General features: G+C 47.6%; 1 protein-coding gene across 1 annotated transcript in view; it reads left to right on the top strand.

Moving 5' to 3' along the window:
- The window catches only part of SRD5A1 (steroid 5 alpha-reductase 1), a 29,968-nt gene extending 7,693 nt beyond the window's left edge, over positions 1-22,275 (top strand). Inside the window, exons 2-5 of the mRNA XM_074985971.1 lie at positions 1,803-1,969; positions 3,243-3,344; positions 8,590-8,740; positions 22,115-22,275. Coding sequence (XP_074842072.1) covers positions 1,803-1,969; positions 3,243-3,344; positions 8,590-8,740; positions 22,115-22,181 — 487 coding nt within the window. The 3' untranslated portion in view covers positions 22,182-22,275. The remainder of the gene's footprint in view (positions 1-1,802; positions 1,970-3,242; positions 3,345-8,589; positions 8,741-22,114) is intronic.
- The last annotated feature ends 1,119 nt before the right edge of the window (positions 22,276-23,394 follow it).

Below are 23,394 nucleotides of genomic sequence, written 5' to 3'. Positions count from 1 at the left end.
TTCCAAGCACATTCAGCTTTTACATGGTGTTTTAATTTGAATCATATGTAAACACTATAATTAACTCACTTGAATAATAAAACTAACATTTCTGTGATCAGAAGATGGCTGTCTCAACATGACACATCATTAAAACATCACGTGATATTTTATGTTTATTTCCCAAATGTTATCTGAGCAATTTTCCACATTTTCTCAGGTGGTATGCCAGTTGGAAACTTGCCTAATCCTTAATTCCTATAAAACCTGCTAGCAGTTGAAGCCAAGCAGTCACTCTTATAATGAATGATAATTTGGTGTACATTATTTTTGAGGCATAGTTAAAGACTTCAAGGAGATCTGATTTTTCAGAGGTTGAATACTTAGTACTTTGTCAGTCTTTTCATAAAAACAACATAGGCAATTGAAAGATGAATCTGCTGACTCAGATTTCCAGAGAGAATCTATTGGGGCCCCTTAAGGTTAAGGTAGTAGCCTTCTTCAGTTTGCTTTCTCCTGTCCTTAATTTCAGTAGGTTTTACACTGGAATTATGGGGTAATGTTTGCTTTAAAAATCAATGCTTGGTAGCACCAATATGAAATCTCTGGACAAAATAAGGCTCAAAGTATGTGCTACATTCGAGGCTAGATACACGTAGACCTTTTCCAAGTAAGGAGCAACCCAAGGTACTTCATGGAAGAAAAAACTAAGATACATTGCATATTAGCATTTATTTATAGTAAATTTGTTATATTTAGTAACAACCCTACTAAAATAAAGTTGTTTGGCAAAGATTAAGCTTGCCTCTTGGGACCAGTTCCTGCAGTCCAAACATAGTAAATGGCAGTGGTTTTTTTCCTAGAAAAAAAGGTGGTAGAACTCAAGCCCTGAACTGGCCCTGCTGCCCCAAGGCCCAGTCCTCCCTTGGGTGGTTTAACCCCCTCTCCCCACTGGTGGCTTAACCAACTCCCAGCAAGGCAGAGCTGCCCCCAGGCCCCAGCCCCCTCCGCTAAGTTGAACGCCCTTCCCCTCCCCCGGAGATGGGCACCCCCAGCCCCCCTCCCAGCTCTAAATCAATGTCCTACCCCAGAACCAGGCACCCTCAGCCCCCCTCCCAGCTCTAAATCAATGCCCTCCCCCAGAACCAGGCACCCCCAGCCTGCCCAACTGAATGCCCTCCTGCTTCCCCAGAGCCAGATACCCCCAGCCTTCCCCCCAAGTGAATTCCAGCAAGGTACTGACCTGGCACTGTGGGGCCACTTTAATTAGAGGTGTGCTGGGCCACAAGAGCCATGCAAGCACCACACCAGACCTTTATATCTGCTCCGGGCCACAGGCAGCAGGAGCTGCGGGGCTCCTGGGTGGAGCTGCAGAAGCCACGCAGGAACTAGAGAAGCCATGCATCTCCCAGCTGGAGCTGCAAATGTACAGAGCGAGGGGGAGGGGTGCTCCACATTTGCAGCTCTAATGAGCCACATTTCTTCACCCCCTGTAACACCCCCCATGACCCCATTTGCCACCACATGTGATGAATAGGGAGCGCAGCCTGGCTGCCTTCCAAAATGGGGGCTGCCCCAGGAAAAAGGTGCCGAAACACCATTCTGCTGCATTCTGGAAGAAAAAAGCTATGGTAAATGGGAATATTCACATTTATTGTTCTGCCCATAGTTTATCACTTTGTTCATTGAGGTTAATAAGCAAAACTCCATTTTGCAAGCACAAGGATTGCAGATGTGGACCCTTATACGCATTCCCTGCCTAGTGTGATATATTTCAAGAATGGTGAAGTAATTTAAAACATTTATTTTCCTATTTCTTCCAGGGCACTCATCTTTCCTTTCTTGATTCATGGAGGAAAGCCAACACCGTTCTTAATTTTTGTGCTAGCATTCATATTCTGTGTCTACAATGGATATTTGCAAGGCCGGAGTTTAAGTCATTTTGCAGAATATCCTTCTGATTGGCTGAAAGGTCCTTGTTTCATTGTAGGTGAGTTGAAGAGAAGCATGCTGTTTTACGAGACCCATAAGTAAAATTGATTCTTATAAGTCTTTATAAAAATTTAACATAAAAATTATAGATGTCAAACATGGAGATCCAGTGGTCTAGACTTTTTGTTGTTAACACAGTGAATGTCTGTCATTTAATCTCTATTTTTCTCTCCATATTTACACCTCCTGAGTTTTGATTCCTCCTTCTGGTGTGCTGTCTGACCAATTGTATATCTATCAACCTGACGTTGGTCCTGAGCGAAAAAAAAAAAAAAAGGACGGTCTGAAATGGGTCTGTATTAACAAAGAATTAAAATTAAAAAATTAATGTCAGTCAACATGCATCTGATGAAGCAGGTCTTTGCCCACAAAAGCTTATGCTCCAAAATATCTGTTAGTCTATAAGGTGCCACAAGACTTCTTGTTGTGTATCAAACGGGTCATCTCTCTCCGTTTAGAAAGGTCTGCTCAGAGAGCCTTTACAGTTTACTAAAAGGTTGCCATCCAAGTCTCAGCACTCAATCTCTGTAGCAGAATTTTTAGAATCAGGTGTTCCTGTTAGGCCCTGATTCTGCAAATCTGGACGTGCTTAAGTGCAATCATATGAAAAGGCTCATAGAAGTCAAGAAAATCTGGGAAGAACGGGAATGTCTACAAGCTGTATCTGTAGAAGATGCTCAGACAACTTGTGGCAGGAACATTAGACAATGGAGCTACTTGCATGCACAAAACTAAAAGTGCACATGTATTTCCCACATTAGTGGCCTTATGGATGTACGTTTCTGTGTTGCTGGGCCTGCATGAAGATCCACAGTACTTACTTCTGTGTAACAACTAGAAGGACGAATCTGCTGTGGAAGATTCAAGAACACATATATTGAAACAGAGATGGTAAAAGTGTGTCTTCTTGAAAATGATCATAGTGGATTAATTTTTTTAACTTTTTAAGTGTTTGTTTGAGTAGTTAAGTTTATCATTATGCATTTCAGAACATACATGCATATTAAAGGTATAACTTAAATAAGAGGTAGTGGTAAGAATAAAGCATTGTTGTTCTCTTCATAGCTACCAGTCATTCCTACAACTGATTCTTTGTATGATTGGAACCATAGTTTTAGTCACTAAACTTGCTTGATGGAATTACAGGTTCATACAGAGATACATTTCGGCTTATGTTTTAGGATTATTTGTGTAAACTGTAGTTTGTTCTGGTAGCATAGGTGTTTTCAGTCCCGTATTTTAATATTATTATGTTGACTATTTTTCTTTAGGTTTTGCAATGTGGCTGGGTGGCATGGCAATTAATATCTATTCCGATCACATTCTCAGAAATCTGAGAAAACCAGGGGAAACGGACTACAAAATACCACGAGGTAAGTAAAAAGTTAAGGAATTTAAAATTGCAGAGGAATGTTTCAAAACTTGGTTCTGCTTTATTGAAAGGACATAGCATGTACCAGAATGGGAAGACCATTGGATTTAAAGGACACAGCATGTATCAGAATGGAAGCCCAAGGGGATTTTCAAGTGTGTTTTCTGAAACAAGAGATTGATAGATTTTTTTCATTACCCAGAACAAAGAAAAACTAGCAAACACCTCACCTATCTATATAATTGCCCAAGAGCAAAAGGCTGTTTTTATAGTCCTGACATGAGACAAGTTAATACTTGTTGCTCTGCAGTTTTTTGAGATACTCACTCAACTTCTATACTGCTTTCTCAGAGTCCTCCATTTTGTATTTATTCACTCTGCTGAGTATTAACAAACTTTACCACTGAATTTTACAACCCTCCCTTTGCATTCTTTCCTTTGGCAATCATTCTTCTTACTTTAGCATGCAATCTCAAAATTAATGTTGACAGTTGTGAATAATAGCACCCACACAAGACTGAGTCACAGCAAGCCTACAACCATTGCTACATGAAGGATTTGCAAAATAAGAGGTTAATTGATGCAAAGATAGGAGGCTGTTTTTACAAAGGTATTTATCCAATTAAAATCAACAACTTTAAACCAAATGTGATGAAAGAATTTTTGTCAGATGTCAAGCACAGCATTTACGTATCTCCTGTACTTTTTTGGCATGTGTCAGTTTTCATATGTAAAGAAAACAGTTTTAAAAATTTTCCCTATATTTTTCTCTTCCTTAAATTGATTAGCTGTTGCTCATCTAAGTACTCTAATTGAACACAATGGAACTGTCCAAGTCAGTGCTCCTCTAAATGAATATGGGTGCTGAAACCCTTCAATTTATTTCACTTATAATTACCAATAAACTATAGAAATGGGCTCACACAGCTTTGAAATAAAATTTGGGATTCTTTTATATCTTCTCTGCTTCATTAGTTGTCACAGTTAAAACAATAAAATTAACTATTCTGCGATTCTTTTGTTCCTCTTTCCTAGTGATTTTTTTCAACAAAACTTTAAGCCTCTAAATTATGTGGTTTAACTGGGTAAAATGCCCAACATTAAATATTGATAAGAGTAAAATTGTGGAGAGTTTGATTAAGGTTCTCCACTAGGTAATAGAAATTAAGAATTTTTATTAGTCTGATTAAATGATCCTTTGAAAAAAAAGCATGACACTATCCATTAAGGCTTGTCATTCTATGCAAGCATTTGTAAACAAAATTATCACATTTCCTATTTCTAATAAATTCTGTCTCTCATGTATTTCAAAACTTGTGGGGTTCTGTGATCAGATGAAGCCACTGCTTTGCAGGCATCTACTCAGGAATTCTTGTAGGCTTTGTGTCAAGTTTTCAGGCATAGCTTCTATAGATTGAACCACTCTGGTCTGGCACTCTCAGGAGCTGACCAGTGCTGAACGAGACAATTTGCCAAACTAACACAAAGTCAGTATTATCCAGCCTCATTACCAACATTTGTACTGGGCTCTTAAAAGACATTAGGGGTGAATTACGGCTAAAAAACATCACAGAATACTGAGAGCCAGGACTGGGGTCTGTAAACAAACTATATGGACCGTGGGAAACTTAGCCACACCCATGACAGGTGGTCATCTGGCTAACTAAAATCATGCCAGATTATAACTTGTCAGATGAGAGAGTTCCAGATTAGAGAGGCTCAACCTGTAGTAACATGGGCATGCATGAAAGAATGAAATCTGCATATGACTAAAGGTAATCTGAATAAGAATATGAATAAAGCTAATTTGTACAGCAACCCATACACACTTCACTATTTTTTTTTATTATAGATTGGAACAAGCTGCTAGGATGCAGAAGCCCCTCTCATGCTTGAAAACTAATCACAGAAATCAAACACCCTTCTGTGGTTCCATCTTTAGCCCAGGGACCACCTGATTTCTTTCCTGCTGGGTCTGATGATTAAACAGGCTGGCTGGCCCCAGACATCTTGGCCCTTAATGGGGCAGTACACTTTAAGTCCCCCTTATGTAAAAGTCACTGTCAGCTGGGGAAAAATTCTTCTCCTTTGAGTGATTGTTCATGTGAATTCCAGTGTAGGTGCGCATGCTGGCATGTGCTCAGTTGCCAGAAAATATTTCCCCTAGCCAATAGCCGTTGGGTTGGAGTGGTGCCCCTGTAGTGGCACTGTTATTGTGTCCAATGTAGGCCCCACCTGCCTTGCCCCTTGCTCTGTTCAAAAGAAACTAATCCCAAAATCAAAAGACGGGAGTGAGGCCCATCATAGACTTGCAAGGCCTGAACAAATCTGCAAAAAAATATCAGTCTTTGCATGGTCTCAGCAGGGCTTATTATTCTGTTGCTGAATCCGGATGCATACTTTCACATCTCTGTATCCGGAAAACTATTATATGTTTGTTTGGATGGGGTTTCTGCGCACAGCTAGAGAAATCAATCGAGGGTACCTTTGCTTAAAATCTTGGTCACTTAGGCCGTGTCTACACATGCCCCAAACTTCGAAATGGCCACGCAAATGGCCATTTTGAAGTTTACTAATGAAGCGCTGAAATGAATATTCAGCGCTTCATTAGCATGCGGGCGGCTGCGGCGCTTCGAAATTGACGCGGCTTGCCACCGCGCATCTCGTCCAGACAGGGCTCCTTTTCGAAAGGACTCCAGCTACTTCGAAGTCCCCTTATTCCTATGAGCTCATGGGACTAAGGGGACTTCGAAGTAGGCGGGGTCCTTTCGAAAAGGAGCCCCGTCTGGACGAAACGCGTGGTGGCAAGCCGCATCAATTTCGAAGCGCTGTGGCCGCCCGCATGCTAATGAAGCGCTGAATATTCATTTTAGCGCTTCATTAGTAAACTTCGAAATGGCCATTTGCGTGGCCATTTCGAAGTTTGGGGCACGTGTAGATGTAGCCTTATAGCCCCAGGCTGGAATTTCCTTCTTACTAAGACAAATCCAACCAGCCACCAAAGCACCTCTGCCAGCCACACTGGCCAGCCAGAAGCCTCACAAGCAAACCTACAGACTTCTCAGCTGCTATACCAGCCCGGATCAACAACCCCCAACTTAAGGCGAGAGGCTATTAAGCCTGTTTCAGCAAACACCACACAGATGCTTTCTGACCCGAAAGGGCCCAGCCCCAGCCCCCGGTTAATATATACTTGGATCTTTCCTGAAGCAACACACTCAGCAATTATTTAGATCTAATACCTAAAGGTTTAGTAATAAAAAAGAAAGAACAAGGTTAGAGAGAAGAATTGTTAAAGCAGTACTTTACATGTGTCAGTCATAGCCACTAATACGGGCCAGCGATGTTATTTGCTGATTCTTGAAAGCCTCTGAATGTTCATTTCTGGCTATATAGATTCAGTCATGGGAGCATTGTAGATCCAGCCTGCTGGGGTCATCATGCTGGGACATGGACCCTGGGAGACCACAAGAGAAAAGATCCAGGATGGACACAGCGAAGTCCACATCATCCCTCTGAGGGATGGACCCCCAGTTCCGACATGCTTAACTCATGAGGACTGAAGAGCAACAAAAAAGTACCTCTCAGGGCCCATCTTATAGTTTTTCATATGCGGAGGGAAAATTCCATTCTTCTCCATAGGTCTTGGCTTACCACCTGACCTGGTGGGTCTCTGTGCTGAGTTTCCATTCATCGCAGTCCCAGTGGGAAAACACCACACTCACAAAATGAGTGATGGCTGTCTGGGCCTTTGCTCAGTCTATTGTCCTGACTGGGGTGGAGCACCACCTCCCTCTGTGAACCTCAGCACTGAAACATTTCTCACACAGCTGCAGAGCTAGACATCTATAACTTTACATACACATGTTACAGACAGACAAGTAGCATACATAGATTCAGAGCATCATCAGCTTTCGTTTGACACCTCACATGGCACAATATTTGGGATCAATAACCACACTAGGCATATAAATGGTTTCCAGACCCAGTATAAAAGTCCAGCTATGTGACAATGTTGCACCATTATGAATGTAGATATGCTTGTTTACTTTAGATGGGGTAAAAACTAGGCCAGAAAGGGTGTAGTCTCACTAAGGAAGCAAGACTGGGCCCTTCCAGCACACACACAAATAAACAATTCTTACATTTTAGTATTTTTTCATATAAATAAAAACTTATGTATGAATGAACAATCATCCTTTTTCAGTGTAAAATAGTGGATATGTAAGCACAAAAGTACTTCCTGAAACCACTTAACATATTTTATCTGTGCTTCAATAATTTAATAAAATTGAGATTTCATAACTGCTACCCCTCAGGAAACTCAATCATAGTAAGCAAGCAGTCCTGTAGCACCTTCAAGACTAACACATTTATGGCTGATGTGGCTGGATTCAGTGATGGTGTCTCTAGTACAGATACATGGATGGAAATGGCAAAGGGGTTTGTTTCAGGGATAGGTTCCTGGATTAGTGTTTAGCCACACCATCGGGGCTCATACATCTGCACATCCACTAATGAGGTATATGCCATCATGTGCCAGCAATTCCTCTCTGCCCTGTACATTAGACAAACTGGAGAGCCTCTGTGCCAAAGGATGAGTTGGACATAAATCCAACACCAGCAACTGGAATACACATAAACCTATAGGGGAACACTTTACCCTCCCTGGACATTCAGTAAATGATTTGAAAGTAGCCATTCTCCTGCAAAAGGACTTTACCACAAGATTACAGAGGGAGACAGCTGAAACGAATTCATATACAATTTTGACTAATTTAACCTGGGCTTAACAGAGATCTCAATTCGCTTACGCATTACAAAGACAATTTCCCAACTTTTGATATTTGCAGGAATGGCACCCATCCCACTTAATTTACTTCTTCCACTGGCTCTATTACTGACTGCTGACTCCCCCCGCCCCCTTTTTTTTTCTTCTGCTCCTCCACACACTTTATAAACCCTGGATCCTTAAATCTGCTCCAAATCTGAAGTGGGTCTTACCCACTCATACGTAAATTTGTCAGTCTGTAAGATGCTACAGGATTGCTTATTGTTTGTGAAGCTACAGACAAACATAGCTACCCCTCTGAGATTATGCATAATAAACCCAGCAAAGAAAGAATTTTCTCATCATCAGATTATAAAGGAAACCTAACCAGACGTTCCTGATGGACCCATTACTGTTATGAGTACCGTTGTAACTTTCTTTGCACAGAGTGATAATAGTATGTTGTGTCTTTTAGGAGGGTTGTTTGAATATGTAACTGGAGCCAACTTTTTTGGAGAGATCGTTGAATGGTTTGGATTTGCTCTTGCCAGCTGCACCATTGAAAGTGCCAGTTTTGCCATATGCACGCTTTTTACCTTAGGTTCCAGGGCACAACATCATCATCAGTAAGTTTTTGACATTTTAAAATTCCATTATTCTCTTTCTTCACTTATCCCCTAAATTATCTGCTCCTGAATCACAAATTCTAGGATGCAAAAAATATTTCTGCAGTATACAGAGAAACAACTCCTTATGTAGGTATAAAAAATGCTGACTGAAGGTTTGCTTTTTTTGAGGCCACAGGGGAGGCGAGGGGCAGGGGTATGGTGACTTGACATCTGGATTACTTGAGCAGCATTTTAAAATAAAATAATTTATGCTAATCTCATAGGTTTGTTTGTTTGTTTGTTTGTTTAAGAAATGCCAGAGAGAAAATATCATTAAAAAATAAGATGCACTTTTCGAGCAGGTATAAATTGCCATAACTGAGTTGAATGGAGTCACTAGGTAAGGATCCTGCCCCATTGTACCTTCATTGCCTCTGTTACTAAGAACACTTTCCTGGAACCTAAAGGAATTTTTAATGTAACCCTTCTGCTGGAAGGAGTTGGCAGCAACCAGGGCCAGGTTCAACATTTAGGGGTTCCTTTTCATCCATCTCACACAGAACCGGCTCAAGATCCCACCCAGTAGCCTGGGATATTTACACACCCCGGGCGCCTTGGAGAGGCAATGCTTCCCCACTCACAAGCGCAGAGTCCGAATGTAGAAAAGAAACATTTAATGAAAGAGGCAGAAAAGTCAATTGGCGTAAGCTTGGGAAAATACCACACCGAGGGTGTGTCTACACTTGCATTCCTCTTTCAAAAGAGGTATGCAAATGAGGCAAATTGAAAATGCAAATGAGTTACAAATTTGCATATTCAACACCTTGTTTGCATATTCTAATTTCAAAAGAGCTTCTTTGAAAAGAGCTGTGTCTACACGTGCAAAAAACTTCGAAATAAATGACCCTTTTTCAAAAGAGTGGGAGGAGTGTCCACATGTGTAAACTCGTCTTTTGAAAGAAAATCGAAAGAACGGGGTGCGGACTTCGAAATCCGAACCCCGATCCCGTATCAGGAAGATCGCTCCCTTTTGAAATAATAAATTGGAAGAGTACACATGTAGACGCTCCACAGTCTGCTCTTTCGAAATACAGTTCCGCCATGGTGCCGATCAGCTGGAGCACGGGCCGCTCCAGCCAGCAGCAGCAGGGCTCTATGGTCCCTGAGTTTGGCTGCTTTAAAGCTGCACGTATGCAGGAAACCCCTGGCAGGAAGCTGAGAGTGTGTGAGAAGCAGCCTGCACACGTGCTCCAGCCCCACGCTCCAGCACCCGCATGGTCAGCAGGCGCCCCCCTGCGAGCCCCACAGCCCCCCCTGCCTCCCGAGCTCCTGCAAGGCTCCCCGGGCTCCTGGAGGGAGAAAAAAAAAAGAGCTCCCTCCTGGACGGAGCGGGAGCTTCAGGACCTCCTTGGCCTCTGGCAGGACGAGGAGATACTGCGCCACGTGGGCGTAAAGTGGTGCAATGCCACAGCCTTCAGCTGCCTGGCAATGGACCTCCACACAAGGGGCCACCCAGAGCGTACCGCGAAGCAGGTACACTCCAAAGTGAAAGAACTACGCCAGGGATATGCCTGGGCCAGGGACCAGGCCAGACGCTCTGGGGCAGGACCAGCCACGTGCCCCTTCTACAGGGAGCTATGGAGCATCCTGGGGCCCCAGGAGAGTTCACCCCACGTGGCTTTCCTGGACACCTCCATTGAGGAGCTGCAGCCGGAAGAGGAGGAGGAGCAGCCCAGATCGGGGACCCAGGAGGGCGAGGGGACCACAGACTGGCTGAGCGAGGAGGGGGAGCTGACCATAGTGATCCCCTCCCACTCCTCCAGCTGGGCAACCGAGGGCTGGACATCCCTGGACGTCGCCAAGGGATCCTCAGGTATGTCCAGGGAGGGGCACACACCTACTCCACAGGGTGGGGGCGACGCAGCGGCTAGGTGCCCGCACACGGAACTGGTGGTCCCGGATCGCACATAGGCCAGCCCCCACATGGGATGTGGCATCCCGCGATGCCACACCAGCGAGCCCCAGCACACGCCCCGCATGGACAGCACCGTGAGCCACACAGGGGTGGTGGCCGGTTGGTGCCAGATGGGGCCTGGGGCTTGCGCACTGCAGGCCGGGAAGGGCCACCTGTGGGAGAGACCCCTGGAATCACACTGAGGCTGGGAGGCCCAGTCCCGGAGTGGGCCGGTAGGTGCTCCCTGGAGGGGTCAGTGTCCCTTGGGGGGGTGGGGGGCCCCATGGGGTGGGCTCGGGGGTGGGCCACAGCTGGGTCCCCTCCATCCAGGGCACACTACTGACATGTTCTCCTCCTCTCCCCACAGCCGCACCATCCGTGGGCCAGGAGAGCCCCGCACCATCCCTCTTCCTGGAGAGCCCACCCGCTCCGGACTCCACCCCAGGCAGCGCACCACTGGGGCCGTGGCCAGAGGATCCCCCGGAGGGCCGAGGAAGACCCAGCCACCCAGCGCCAGGCCAAGCTGGCCGAGGAGCACCTCCAGCTCTCCCAGGCCGACATAGAGTGGCGGAGGGTGGCCTGGGATAGACTGCTGGACACTCTTGAGGGCATTGGCCACGCTGTGCGGGAGCACACAGCCACTCTGGCCTGTCTCCTGGCCCCGCTGGCATCTCCCCCTGCTGGCCCTACCCCCTCTGCCCCCACCGAGCCTGCCCCCTCTGCCCCCACCAGGCCCACCCACCAGCAATATTTGCCGGTGCTACCAGCACCCTCCTCCCCCGCCTGCCAGGGACTCCACACCTGGGAGGGCAGGGGCTCCAGGAGCCGACAGGATTTGTGGAACACCACCCCTGCCCCAGAATGAGCACCTCAGACCCCTGAGTTAGGTTCCCCTCCCCCCTCCGAGTTAGGTTCTTCCCACCCCTCTCCAACTTAGGTTTCCCCCGTACATATTATTCCAAACACCCAAGTTATATAAACATTTCTTTATTATTTACCACTCCGTGGTATGCTCCTTGGTGGCTGGTGCGTGGTGGATGTGTGGGCGCAGTGCTGGTGGGGGTGCAGAGGGGAGTGGCAGGGATGGTGGTTGATGGATGTGCATGGGATGTGGGCGTGCATATGGGTCAGAGTTGGCCATCAGCAAAGGCCTGCCTGAGGGCCTCCCGAATGCGGTGGCCGTCCCGGTGGGCCTGGCAGATTGGGGTGGCACCTGGCTGCTCATAGACAGCGCCAGCCAGAGGGGGCCCCCCCGGGGACGTAGGCATCCCCTTTTCCCTTCACAATGTTGTGGAGAACGCAACAGGCACCCACCTCCTTGGGCACGTTGGGGACCTCAACCTCCAGCTGTGCGAGGAGACACCTCCACCTCCCCTTTAGACGCCCGAAGGCCTGCTCCACCATGTTGCAGGCATGGTTGAGGCGCTCACTGAACGCCTCCCAGGTGGGGTTGAGGTGTCCCGTGTAGGGCCTCATGAGCCATGGCTGCAGGGGGTACGCCGCATCTGCCACCATGCAGAGCGGCATGGTGACATCCTCCGCCACGGGGATCTCCCTCTGGGGGGACGAAGGTGCTGGCCCACATGCGGTGGCAGAGGCCAGAGTTTCGGAAGACCTGGGCATCATGGGTGCTGCTGGCCTAGCGCATGTAGAGGTCAGCATCCACCAGGGCTGCAGTACCACTGAGTGGTAGCCCTTCCTGTTCACGTACTGGCCGGCGCTGTGTGGCGTGGCGCGGATGGGGATGTGTGTGCCATCCAAAGCACTGATGCAGTTCAGGAAGCCCAGATCCTGGAAGCCAGCGATGGTGTCGTCCACATCCCCCAGGCAGACGACCCTAGGGAGCAGCATTGCGTTGATGGCCCTGACGACCTGCAGAGGGGGAAGGGGGACACGTGCTCTAGTGCAGGTGTGGTGGCCATTGCCCCCCGCCTCAGGCCCATTCTGCCCACCTCCCATCTGGCCCCTGGCCCGTGCAGCCCCCACCCCCTCCCGTCCAGCCCTGCCCCATCCGTCCCCTTGTGGGGGAGGGCTCCCCTTGCCTCAGTCCCCCCTGCCCCCTAGCTCCAGCTTACCTCCATAAGTACAGCCCCGATGATGGCCTTGCCCACCCTGAACTGCTGTCCCAAGGAGCGATAGGAGTCCAGGGTGGCCAGCTTCCAGGTGGCAATCGCATCCCGTTTCTGCAGGGTGAGGGCTGGCTGCATGCAGGTGTCCTGGTGCCGGAGCGCAGGGGCGAGCCAATGGCAGATCTCATCAAAGGTCTGCCTCAACATGTGGAAGTTCCACACACCTTTTTGCGCCCCACTCCCCTAGCACCACACGCTCCCACCAGTCGGTGCTGCTGGGGTGGATCCAGAGGCATCGGGGCACCTGGGGGGTGCCCGGCAGTGCCCCGGTGGGGGGAGCCCTGTGGCCCCAGGGGGACCGTGCAGCCACCCAATGAGCTCAGGTGCAGCTGCAGCGAGGGTGCACTGCACTGCCAGCAGGCATCCATGATGCGGGCATCCGCCTGCAGGAGCTGTCACTGGGCCTCCATGGTGGGCTCTGCCAGGGTGGAACAGGCTGGGCAGCACTCGGCTCATGCGTAGGGAGCGTGGAGGCAGGGGCCCTTTAAAGGAGGCGGCTGGCTGCAGCCCCAGAAGGACTTGTTGGCCATGGGACCCTGTCCACAGTGTTTCCTGCCTCCCTTCTTTCAAAAGAGGGCTTGGAGCCATGTGGACGCTCTCTTTCGAAAGACCTTGATGGCACTTCGAAAGAGCAGATCAGAATACAAATCTGAAAAATGGCAGAGGGTGCTCTCTTTCGATGGCCACTTTTTCGAAAGCCGAACTTCGATTTTCACCCTTTCGAAAGGGCACTTACGTGTAGACACAGTTAAGAAGAAAGCCAGTGTAGAGGCTGCTCTTTCGAAAGTTAACATATCTTCGAAAGAATCCTTCTTCCCTTTATTTAATGGGAAGAAGGATTCTTTCGAAGATGGGGTTTGCTTTCGAAAGAGCAGCGTCTACATTGACTTTCTTCTTTTGAAAGAAGCTCCATCGAAATTAGAGTATGTAAATTAGGTGCTGAATCTGCAAATTCATATCTAATTTGCATTTTCGATTTGCTTCATTTGCATATTTCTTTCGAAAGAGGAATGCAAGTGTAGACACACCCCTAAAGTGAAGAAGGATTCTTTCGAAGATGGGGTTTACTTTCAAAAGAGCAGTGCCTACACTGGCTTTCTTTTTTCGAAAGAAGCTCTTTCAAAATCAGAATATGCAAATGAGGTGCCAAATACGCAAATTTTTACATCATTTGCATTTTGGATTTGCCTCATTCGCATACCTCTTTCAAAAGAGGATTGCAAGTGTAGACACACCCTCTAGAGTTCATAACCAATCCTCAAGTAACTGTCCCAGCTCAAATGCATTGAGCAGTGTCCTTGGCCTCTCAGGCTCACCCATCCAGTACTGTAAACACCCAATCCACACACCCAAACTTCCTTTGTATCCCCCTTTGAAATGCCCCACCTACAACTCGGTCCAGTGTGTGCAGGCCCTGACACATCATGCTTATGCATTCCCCCGTTGAACCTGAGGCAATGCCACCTTTGCACTGGTCCAACATTCATCTGGCTCCCTGCCAGCTGCCCCAGTGGCCGTCCGTTGGTTACACCATCTGTCCATCCACCCGCTACTCCTACTGGCCATCCATCAGTCACGCTGTCCATCCGCTGCTCCTCCTACCAGCCAGCTGCCAGTCGCACTCTCTGCTGTGGGTTTGGCCTGAGGCAAAACCCTCTGATTTCAGTTCTTAGTGGCCTTAACTAGCACCCTGTGATTTCAGCTCTCAGCATCTACCAAAGTAGAGTCTCATAAAAGATACAAACACTAGTATCCAGTTCTATCTTTTAACAGGTAGGGGAGGGCTAGTCAAACCAGGCTTATAGCTATATGGCCAAGGCAGAGCCAAGGGACTCACTAGCTGGCTCAATCTATTACTCCCTCGTCCTGCCCCCTTTGCAGTGCTTAAAACCAGGGGAGCCCTGTGCAATCCATGTCTTATTATAGAACACTTGGACTGGAAAGGACCTTGAGAGGCCATCGAGTCCAGCCCCCTGCCCTAATGGCAGTACCAAGTACTGTCTAAGCCATCCCTGATAGGCATCTATCTAAGCTTATGCAGTTATGATGACTGCCCTGTCCCCCACAATGACTTGGAGCATTGGTGAGATTTCACAATTCTTATACTGAGTGTTAACATAAATTGTGATTTTAAAACTATGTGTTTACAATAGAAAAAAGCTCATTGCTTCCTTGCTACCCAACAGGCTTTGTTTGCAAGGCATCACATATGCACACCTTTGCATTCTCATGCAAATGATCTCTGGGAGACACATTCCTCCCAGCCTTCAGCAGCATTGAGTTCCTGCTGGCACATTCCTTACATTAATATCAAATTTAGTTGCAGGTATTCTGTTGCTTGCTTTATACTTATATTTCACTTAGCTGAGACAATATAAATGCTAATTTATATAGATTCCAAGGCCATATGTGACTATTGTAATCATCTGGTCTGATCTCTTGTATAACACAGGCTGTATAACTTCCCAAAATTATTCCTGGTGTACAACTTTTAAAATAATATCTAGTCTTGATTTAATTCTTAGCAGAGGAAAAGTCAACCCCTATCCTTGTTAAATTGGATGTACTAGCTAGTAAAAGTGGAATACTTGAGATACAAATACTCCAGCAAATAGCCATGTTAAACCCCTAATGTGTAGGTAGTCTGTTGTGTCTGACAATGACATCTTGAGCTTGCACAGGCTTGTCAATTGTGGACTTGCATGTGGCTGAGGAGACCAAGCTTTGAACGGCATGTGAGTTCACAGTGGGGGCAAGGGAATTGTCCTGGCTCTGTTGGTGTGGGTGCTGCTGTTGCTTTCTTCCTCTCACAAGCGTCAACGAGGTGTACACATTGCTGCTCTTCAAAGTTGTCATACATATGTCGTATGAGAGCACACCAGCCTGTTCAGTCTTTTGCATGCTGCTCTGGCTGATCTGGTTTTAAACCAGAATGAGCAATGTTGGCCTTCACACAGTCTTTATACCTCTTGCGAGGCCCACCTTGATTCCTGTTACCCTGGGAGAGTTCACCATAGAGGAGTTGCTTAGGGATTCTTGACTCCTCCATTCGTATGACATGCCCTGTCGAGCAAAGTTGGGCTTTCAGAATCATGGCTTCGATGCTCGTGGCTCCTGCTCTGTCCAGGACTTCCAGGTTCGTAACTCTGTCCTGCCATCGAATGTGCAATATTGACCTCAGGCTGCGTGTGTGGAAGTGCTCCAGCAGTTTATATGTTTTCTGTACAAGGTCCAAGTTTCACAGCCATACAGGAGACTGGTCAGGACTACAGCCTTGTACACTTTCAGTTTAGTGCACTGTCGGATGTTGTGCTGATTCAACACTCGTGCTGTCAGATGTCCTAGTGCTTGGCTGGCCTGCCAGATTCTGGCAATGATTTCTTTGTCGAGGGAGCCATCATTGGCTATCACACTGCCAAGGTACTTGAACTCCTCTACTGTTTTTAACTCTGTTCCTTCAATAAAGATTGAAGTGGGGAGAGCAGCAGATCCTGGAGCAGGCTGAAACAGTACCTGGGTCTTTCCTCAGCTGATGGTCAAACCAAAGAGGCGAGTGGCTTCAGCAGACTTGTTGACGATGAGCTGGAGATCATATTCCTTGTGTGCCATAAGTGCACAGTTATCAGCAAGAAGGGCTTCAAGGGTGAGCCTCTCAAGCATCTTGGTTTTAGCATTCAGATGATGAAGGTCGAAAAGTGAACCATCAAGTCTGTATTTTATGTGGACTCCATGGTCCAAGTCCCTACTGTGTGGCTGAGGAGGCACATGAAAAAGAGGTTGAATAACACTGGGGTCAGCACGCACCCTTGCTTCACGCAATTGGATATCTCAGATGGATCTGAGGACTCTCCATTCGAAAGAACAAAGCCAGTCGTGTTATTGTGGAACAAGCATATGAGGTTAATGAATCTTCTCGGAAAGCCAAGTTTTGACAGGATAATCCACAGGGCTTCTCTGTTGATGGTGTCAAATGCCTTGGTCAGATCTATAAAGACAGCGCACAGATCCAAGTTCTGCTCTAAGCACTTTTCCTGGACCTGACAAACAGCAAAGATCATGTCAATGGTGCTGCAGCCTGGGCAAAAACCACACTATGCCTCTGCTAGGTTCCCCTATGAGATGCTAGTGATCAGACGTTTGAGGATGACTCAAGCCAAGATCTTCCCAGAAGTAGAGAGAAGGGAGATGTCCCGTTAATTTCCACAGTGAGCTTTGTTGCCCTTGTCCTTGAAGAGCGAGATGATTGTGGCATCCTGAAGGTCTTTGGGTATGTCTTCTTCCCAAATGCTGATCAAGATGTTATGAAAGGCTTCAAGTGACACTGGTCCTGCAACTTTGAAAATTTCAGCAGGGATACCGTCCATCCCAGGGGCTTTGCCAGAGCTGGTCTGGCTGATTGCCTTTTTGACCTCATCCATTGTAGGGGGCAGGTCAAGACTGTCTATTGTGGGTTTCTCAGGGATCTGGTCTAGGGCCACAGGGTCGACAATGGAGGGTTTGTTGAGAAGGTTGCTGAAGTGCTCTCTCTACCTATCGTTGATGCTGTTCTTCTCCCTCAGAAGGGTCATGCCATCTGCAGACAGGACAGGTGTAGTACTTGGCTTTGAAGGTTCTTGGTGTCAGCGTAGTATTGGACTGCATCAGCTTTTCTCTCCCACCACTCATCTTGATGGCACCAGCCAACCCACCAGGCTCTCTCCCCTTCTGCTGCAGCCCAGAGGTATTAGCCCAGGCTCCACTCTCTGCCCGCTCCTTTGTGTAGTACCCAGAAGCACTGGGACCTCATACTAGGGTGAGTGAAGTCTCTTGTCTACAGCATTGACTGAGAGGCAGCTGGCCTTTAGCTCACGCGATAGAGCACAGGGCTTTAGCCCCTGTGATCTCAGGTTCAGTCGCTGGTGCTGGTGACCCAAGTCTGTTGGCATTACACTTGCACTCCTGCTTGTTGGCCCAGGGCTGCTCCTCATCTCCCCCTGTGCGCACACACCAGTTTTGCTCCTTTCTCAGCTTGCTGATTGTGGGCTCCTCTCTCCACACCTGACCCCTACCCTCATCTCTGGCAGGCAGGCAGGCTGCTGGAAGGGGAGGGGCTTGGAGAAGAGGAGCCCTCAGCCACTACTGCTCCAGTCCTCTGGGCTGTCTGTTACCGTGACAGATGGAGGGTCCATGGTTGCTTCTGGTTCTGCCAAGGCCAGGAAGCCTGCAGTCTCATCCTACAGCAGAGCAGACAGAATCCCCGCTGTGAGGTTGCAGTAGCAGAGGAAAGGACAGCTGGGTGGAGTTCTGGAACCACTCGCATTATTGGTCTCTGATGTGAGTCAGGGGAGGACTCACAGATTTCAGTGGTCCTGACAGAGGCAATGTGCTAGGGCAGGGATCCCTGTGTTGTCATTAGGGGGCTGGGGATCAGCTGACTGTGTTCCTACCTGGGCAGCACAGTAGACATGGTCCTGAATGCTAGCTCCTCTCCTCCACCCCCTAGACCTCCTCCTACAATTTGTTTTCCACCCCCCCAGCCCCCAATACTCCCCTGATATCTTAAGTTTTATCCCTCTCACTTTTAAAAAGATGGCACCTTCCCTGGGTTTTCTGGCCTTCTGTTGCCAAGTGTCCAGTTTTCTTCAATTGTAAACTCCAGCAGAAAAGAGACCTGGCAGCATCCAGTTATTTGCAGTGCTGACCACAAGCTAAAAATATGGTTGCAGGAATAAACTGCAGTTAGCCTACCGCTACCCCTTGCTCCCAGTCCTGAGAGTAGGAAGCTGCTGCTAGAGAAAGGGAGACAAAAGCTAGATCTGGTGCGAAAAGTTCGTGTCAACCGTGGGTGGTTGGGGAATCCTGTTTACCACCTCCACAGCCTGGCTGTGCTTACCCACAAGCCTCCCCTCACTCCAGAAACTGCCTCTGTCCTCCACTCCACTGTGCTCTTGCTCCCAGCCCCTGCCTTGCTCCAGCTGGGGACCAATATTCCTCCCTTGCTGTTGCCCTTCTCTGTTGATCTACTTTTTTTCTTTGGAGGGCCCACAAAAAATTAAATTATTTTGTGTACTTAGTCTTACTTTATATATCAGCAGGAAGATAGGCCATGGCATCTCTTATCCATGGATTGATCAAGTTCCCCACCATGACAGCCAGAGGCTGCCTCAGGTTGTTGGGTCACAGGGCAGCATGCACGCCAAACTCTGAATGCATCTTTTCCAACTGTGGCTCACCTCAATGTCCTGGCCTGTCAGGGACAACATAGACATGTTGGTGACAGTCCCTCCACGAGTGCTATTAATGCTACACTGGTGGGTCCACATAAATCTTCGAGAAATAAGGGCTGTCAGGCTTACATGTGAGTTGTTTCAAAACAGTTTAAAGGGTCAGTGTGTTGCTGGGAGCACGGATATTACTACAGCAATGCACTATAGCTGTGTCTACACGTGCACGCTACTTCGAAGTAGCGGCACTAACTTCGAAATAGCGCCCGTCGCGGCTACACTTGTCGGGCGCTATTTCGAAGTTAACTTCGACGTTAGGCGGCGAGACGTCGAAGTCGCTAACCTCATGAGGGGATCGGAATAGCGCCCTACTTCGACGTTCAACGTCGAAGTAGGGACCTTGTAGACGATCCGCGTCCCACAACGTCGAAATTGCTGGGTCCTCCATGGCGGCCATCAGCTGGGGGGTTGAGAGATGCTCTCTCTCCAGCCCCTGCGGGGCTCTATGGTCACCGTGGGCAGCAGCCCTTAGCCCAGGGCTTCTGGCTGCTTCTGCGGCAGCTGGGGATCCATGCTGCAGGCACAGGGTCTGCAACCAGTTGTCAGCTCTGTGTATCTTGTGTTGTTTAGTGCAACTGTGTCTGGGAGGGGCCCTTTAAGGGAGCGGCTTGCTGTTGAGTCCTCCCTGTGACCCTGTCTGCAGCTGTGCCTGGCACCCTTATTTCGATGTGTGCTACTTTGGCGTGTAGACGTACCCTCGCAGCACCTATTTCGATGTGGTGCCGCGCAACGTCGAAGTTGAACATCGACGTTGCCAGCCCTGGAGGACGTGTAGATGTTATTCATCGAAATAGCCTATTTCGATGTTGCTACATCGAAATAAGCTATTTCGATGTTGGCTTCACGTGTAGACGTAGCCTATATGGACAAGCAAGGGGGAGCACATGCTCCTCTCCCATCTGTCACGAAGCCCTCAGGCTCTGGGAATTTTGCATTCAACATCAAAATCTCCGGAAAGCATATTACCTACTGGGGTCCCACAACTCCCTGGCAGACTGTCTCAGCAGGGTGTTCATAGACCACAAGTGGTCACTATACCCAGAAGTGCTGTATTTAATTTTTCCAGAAGTGGGGATGCCCCAAGCAGACCTGTTCACCTCCCATCTCAACGCGAAGTACTGGACATTCTACTTATACGAAAATTGGAGCCTGGGTTTCTGGGCAGATAGGTTCAGCATTCACTGGTTAGGCCTCTGCTTTACGCCTTCCCTCTGGTGCCACTCATCCACCAAACCCTATTCAAAATCATCAAACCCTACTCAAAATTCAGTTGGACAGGACATTGGTCATCCTAGTGGCCCCAGCATGGGCTCGACAACATTGGTACTCAACCCTCTTGGAGCTGTCTATCTGCAACCCAGTAGCACTCCCATTATGCCCAGACCTGTTGGCACAGGAGGAGGGGAGACTGCAGTACCCCAACCTTCAAGCACTACATCTCACGGCATGGAGGCTCCATGGCTGAAAATGGTAGAGCTCTTGTGCTCGGAACCGGTGAAGGACGTGCTGTTGAACAGCAGGAAGCCCTCCACAATGGCAACATATGGAGCCAATGGAAAAGATTTTATCTCTGGGGAACTGAAAAGGGGTTATCCCTGGGGCAGATTCTGATACCGGTTATTGTGGACTACTTGTTGTTCTTTAGTCAGGAAGGGTTGTCACTATCCTCTATCAAGGTACACTTAGTGGCTATCTCGGCCTTTCACCCTGGGCCAGGCCTATCATTGGTCTTCTCAGACCCTGCGGTAAAGAGGTTTATGAAGGGCATGGAAAGGGTCAGGCTGCAGGTGCATCCCCCTGTGCTGGTGTGGGACATCATTCTAATATTGTCAAGACTCATGGGGGCCCCTTTTGAACTCTTGGCTTCCTGTTCCCTCCTATTTCTTAGTTACAAAACAGCATTCTTGGTGGCCATTACTTCAGCCAGCAGGGTGTTGGAACTAAGGGCCCTGATGGTGGACCCACTCTACACAATGTTCCACAAGGACAAGGTCAGGTTGAGACCCCACCCAGCGTTCCTGCTGAAGATGGTCTCCCCCTTTCATGTTAACCAGGACGTTTCCCTACTGGTCTTTTACTCGAAGCCTCATGTCTTCCCTAGGGAGCAGAGTCTGCATATTTTGGATGTTCGGAGGGCACTGGCCTTCTATATGGACAGGACCAAACCTTTTAGGAAGTTCCAACAGCTGTTTGTGGCAGTGGCAGACAGGATGAAGGGCTTCCTGGTCTTCTCTCAGAATATCTCCTCCTGGATAGTGGCCTGCATTAAGGAATGCTATCAGCTGGCAGGGGTCCCCCTCCCCCAGTCAGAGCTCACTCTACCAGAGCTCAAGCTTCCTCAGCAGCATATCTGACCTGGGTCCCTATCCAGGATATCTGCAGGGCAGCCACCTGGTCCTCTGTACGCACGTTCACGGCCCTTTATGCGTTGACACAGAGATGACACTGCAGTAGGCAGGGATCTGCTGTATTCTGTCCAGGGCTCTGACCCACCTCCTAAACATTGGCTTGAATTCACCCAACTTGGAATGCACTTGAGCAATCTCTTGAAGAAGAAAAGACAGTTACCTGTTCCATAACTGGTGTTGTTTGAGATGTGTTGCTCATCTCCACTCCAAAACCCTCCCACCCTCCCCACGGTCGGAGTAGCCGGCAAAAAGGAACTGAGCAGAGGGGTGGGTTGGGCGGTGCATGGCGCCACACCAACCCTATGGCTACTGGCTAGGGCAAAAGGCTTCCGGCAACTGGCCGTGCCCCAGCGCACACAACTTGGAATGGACGTGAGCAACATATCTCGAAGAACACCAGTTACAGAATAGGTAACTGTCTCTTTGTTTTAATTTTTGTAGTCAGCACTCTGATTTTGTAAGGATGGTGTGATAATTTTAAAACAGAAGTTCTAAATATGGAGCAAGGCCTGGAGATGCTCCTTTGTAGTTTAATCTTCTCATATTGCTACACATTATTTTCTGGCAGTTCCTACAAAATTGTCTCTTTTGTAATATTTTGAAGCCGAACACTAATTCAAGTGGGTTTGTTTTTTCAGGTGGTATCACGAGAAATTTGAAGACTACCCAAAGTCCAGGAAGGTGTTGATTCCATTTGTGTTCTAAGGTCTTTGTCATGGACACAGCTGACTTTAAATGATGGAAGCTGCTATTCTGAAAATACTCAGTTCACAAACAGACCAAAGATTTTCTTTGAACATTAGTATGACAAAGGACACTTATGTTTGTTTCCTAACATATGAAATACAAATGGTAGATTAGATGATACTGACAGAAGTCAGCCTTCCTGTTCCTGTTTGGAGCACAGTGTAATAAAATGCTTTAGAAAAATAATACCTTTATCTCTGCAACCACTATGATGCCTGTATTGTTTCCTATTGTTCTGTTGTTCTTATGCCTCTTAAGAGGACTGTAGCCACCCAGGTAAAATCTAATGCCGGTAGTATCACTAACTGTAGTCCTTCTAACTCTGTATTATGCCTAGCCTTGGGCAAGATATAGTGGTGAGATCCATTCTCAGGGTATGTCTACACTATGAAATTGTCAGGGCTCCTTCCCCATTGGCACTCCAAGTGCAGAAGGTGGGAGCCCGAAAAAACACCACCACAAAAACAAGCAAAACAAAACAAAACAAAACAAAACAAAAATTTGCCTATTCACAGGCTTTACTTGAAAACTTCTGAAGGTCACAGATTGCCTGGACCCTGGAAGGTAGGCTGCCACCACCCAGGTGGGACAAAATCCCCCTTCACCGAGGAAGATACACCTGGGATTATCTCCCTAGGGTTACCCCAAGTTCTTAACTCTCCCTCCAGCGAGAGCTCAGACACAAAATGGTAATTTAGTAGCTGACCATTTGGTCTAAGACACAGAATCTTCTTAGGACACAAGATCAAATCAATTGCTTAAAAACAGTGATTTATTCACAAAACAGGAGAAAAATAAATCATGGGTTGCATTCAGAGAAAAATATGTCCCTGGGATTCATCTTAGAAGTTACAGGGGGAAAATAACAACAAACAAGTTGAACAAAAACAACAAAAAAAGAGAAAAACAGAACAACCAAACAACAAAACAAGACAGCAAGAGAACAGAAATAGCCAGTCCAACCAAATTCAAAATAGCCGTAACCTGATTGCATCTAATTGTACATTTCCCTTTTACTTATACCTCTATGGCTGATTTTGATACAGTCAGTATATTTATGATTACCATTCCAATTGCCTGGGAGGTATTCTTCTCCCTCCATCTTTCTCTTTGCCATCCCAGCAGACAAAAATCCCCTGAAACTACAACTGTTCTCAGTTCAAAAATTCAT

This window comes from Carettochelys insculpta, chromosome 2 (assembly GCF_033958435.1).
Source record: "Carettochelys insculpta isolate YL-2023 chromosome 2, ASM3395843v1, whole genome shotgun sequence".
Taxonomy (NCBI): Eukaryota; Metazoa; Chordata; order Testudines; family Carettochelyidae; genus Carettochelys; species Carettochelys insculpta.
Note: the sequence above shows the minus strand (reverse complement) of the source record. Positions and strands in the feature narration are given on the sequence as shown.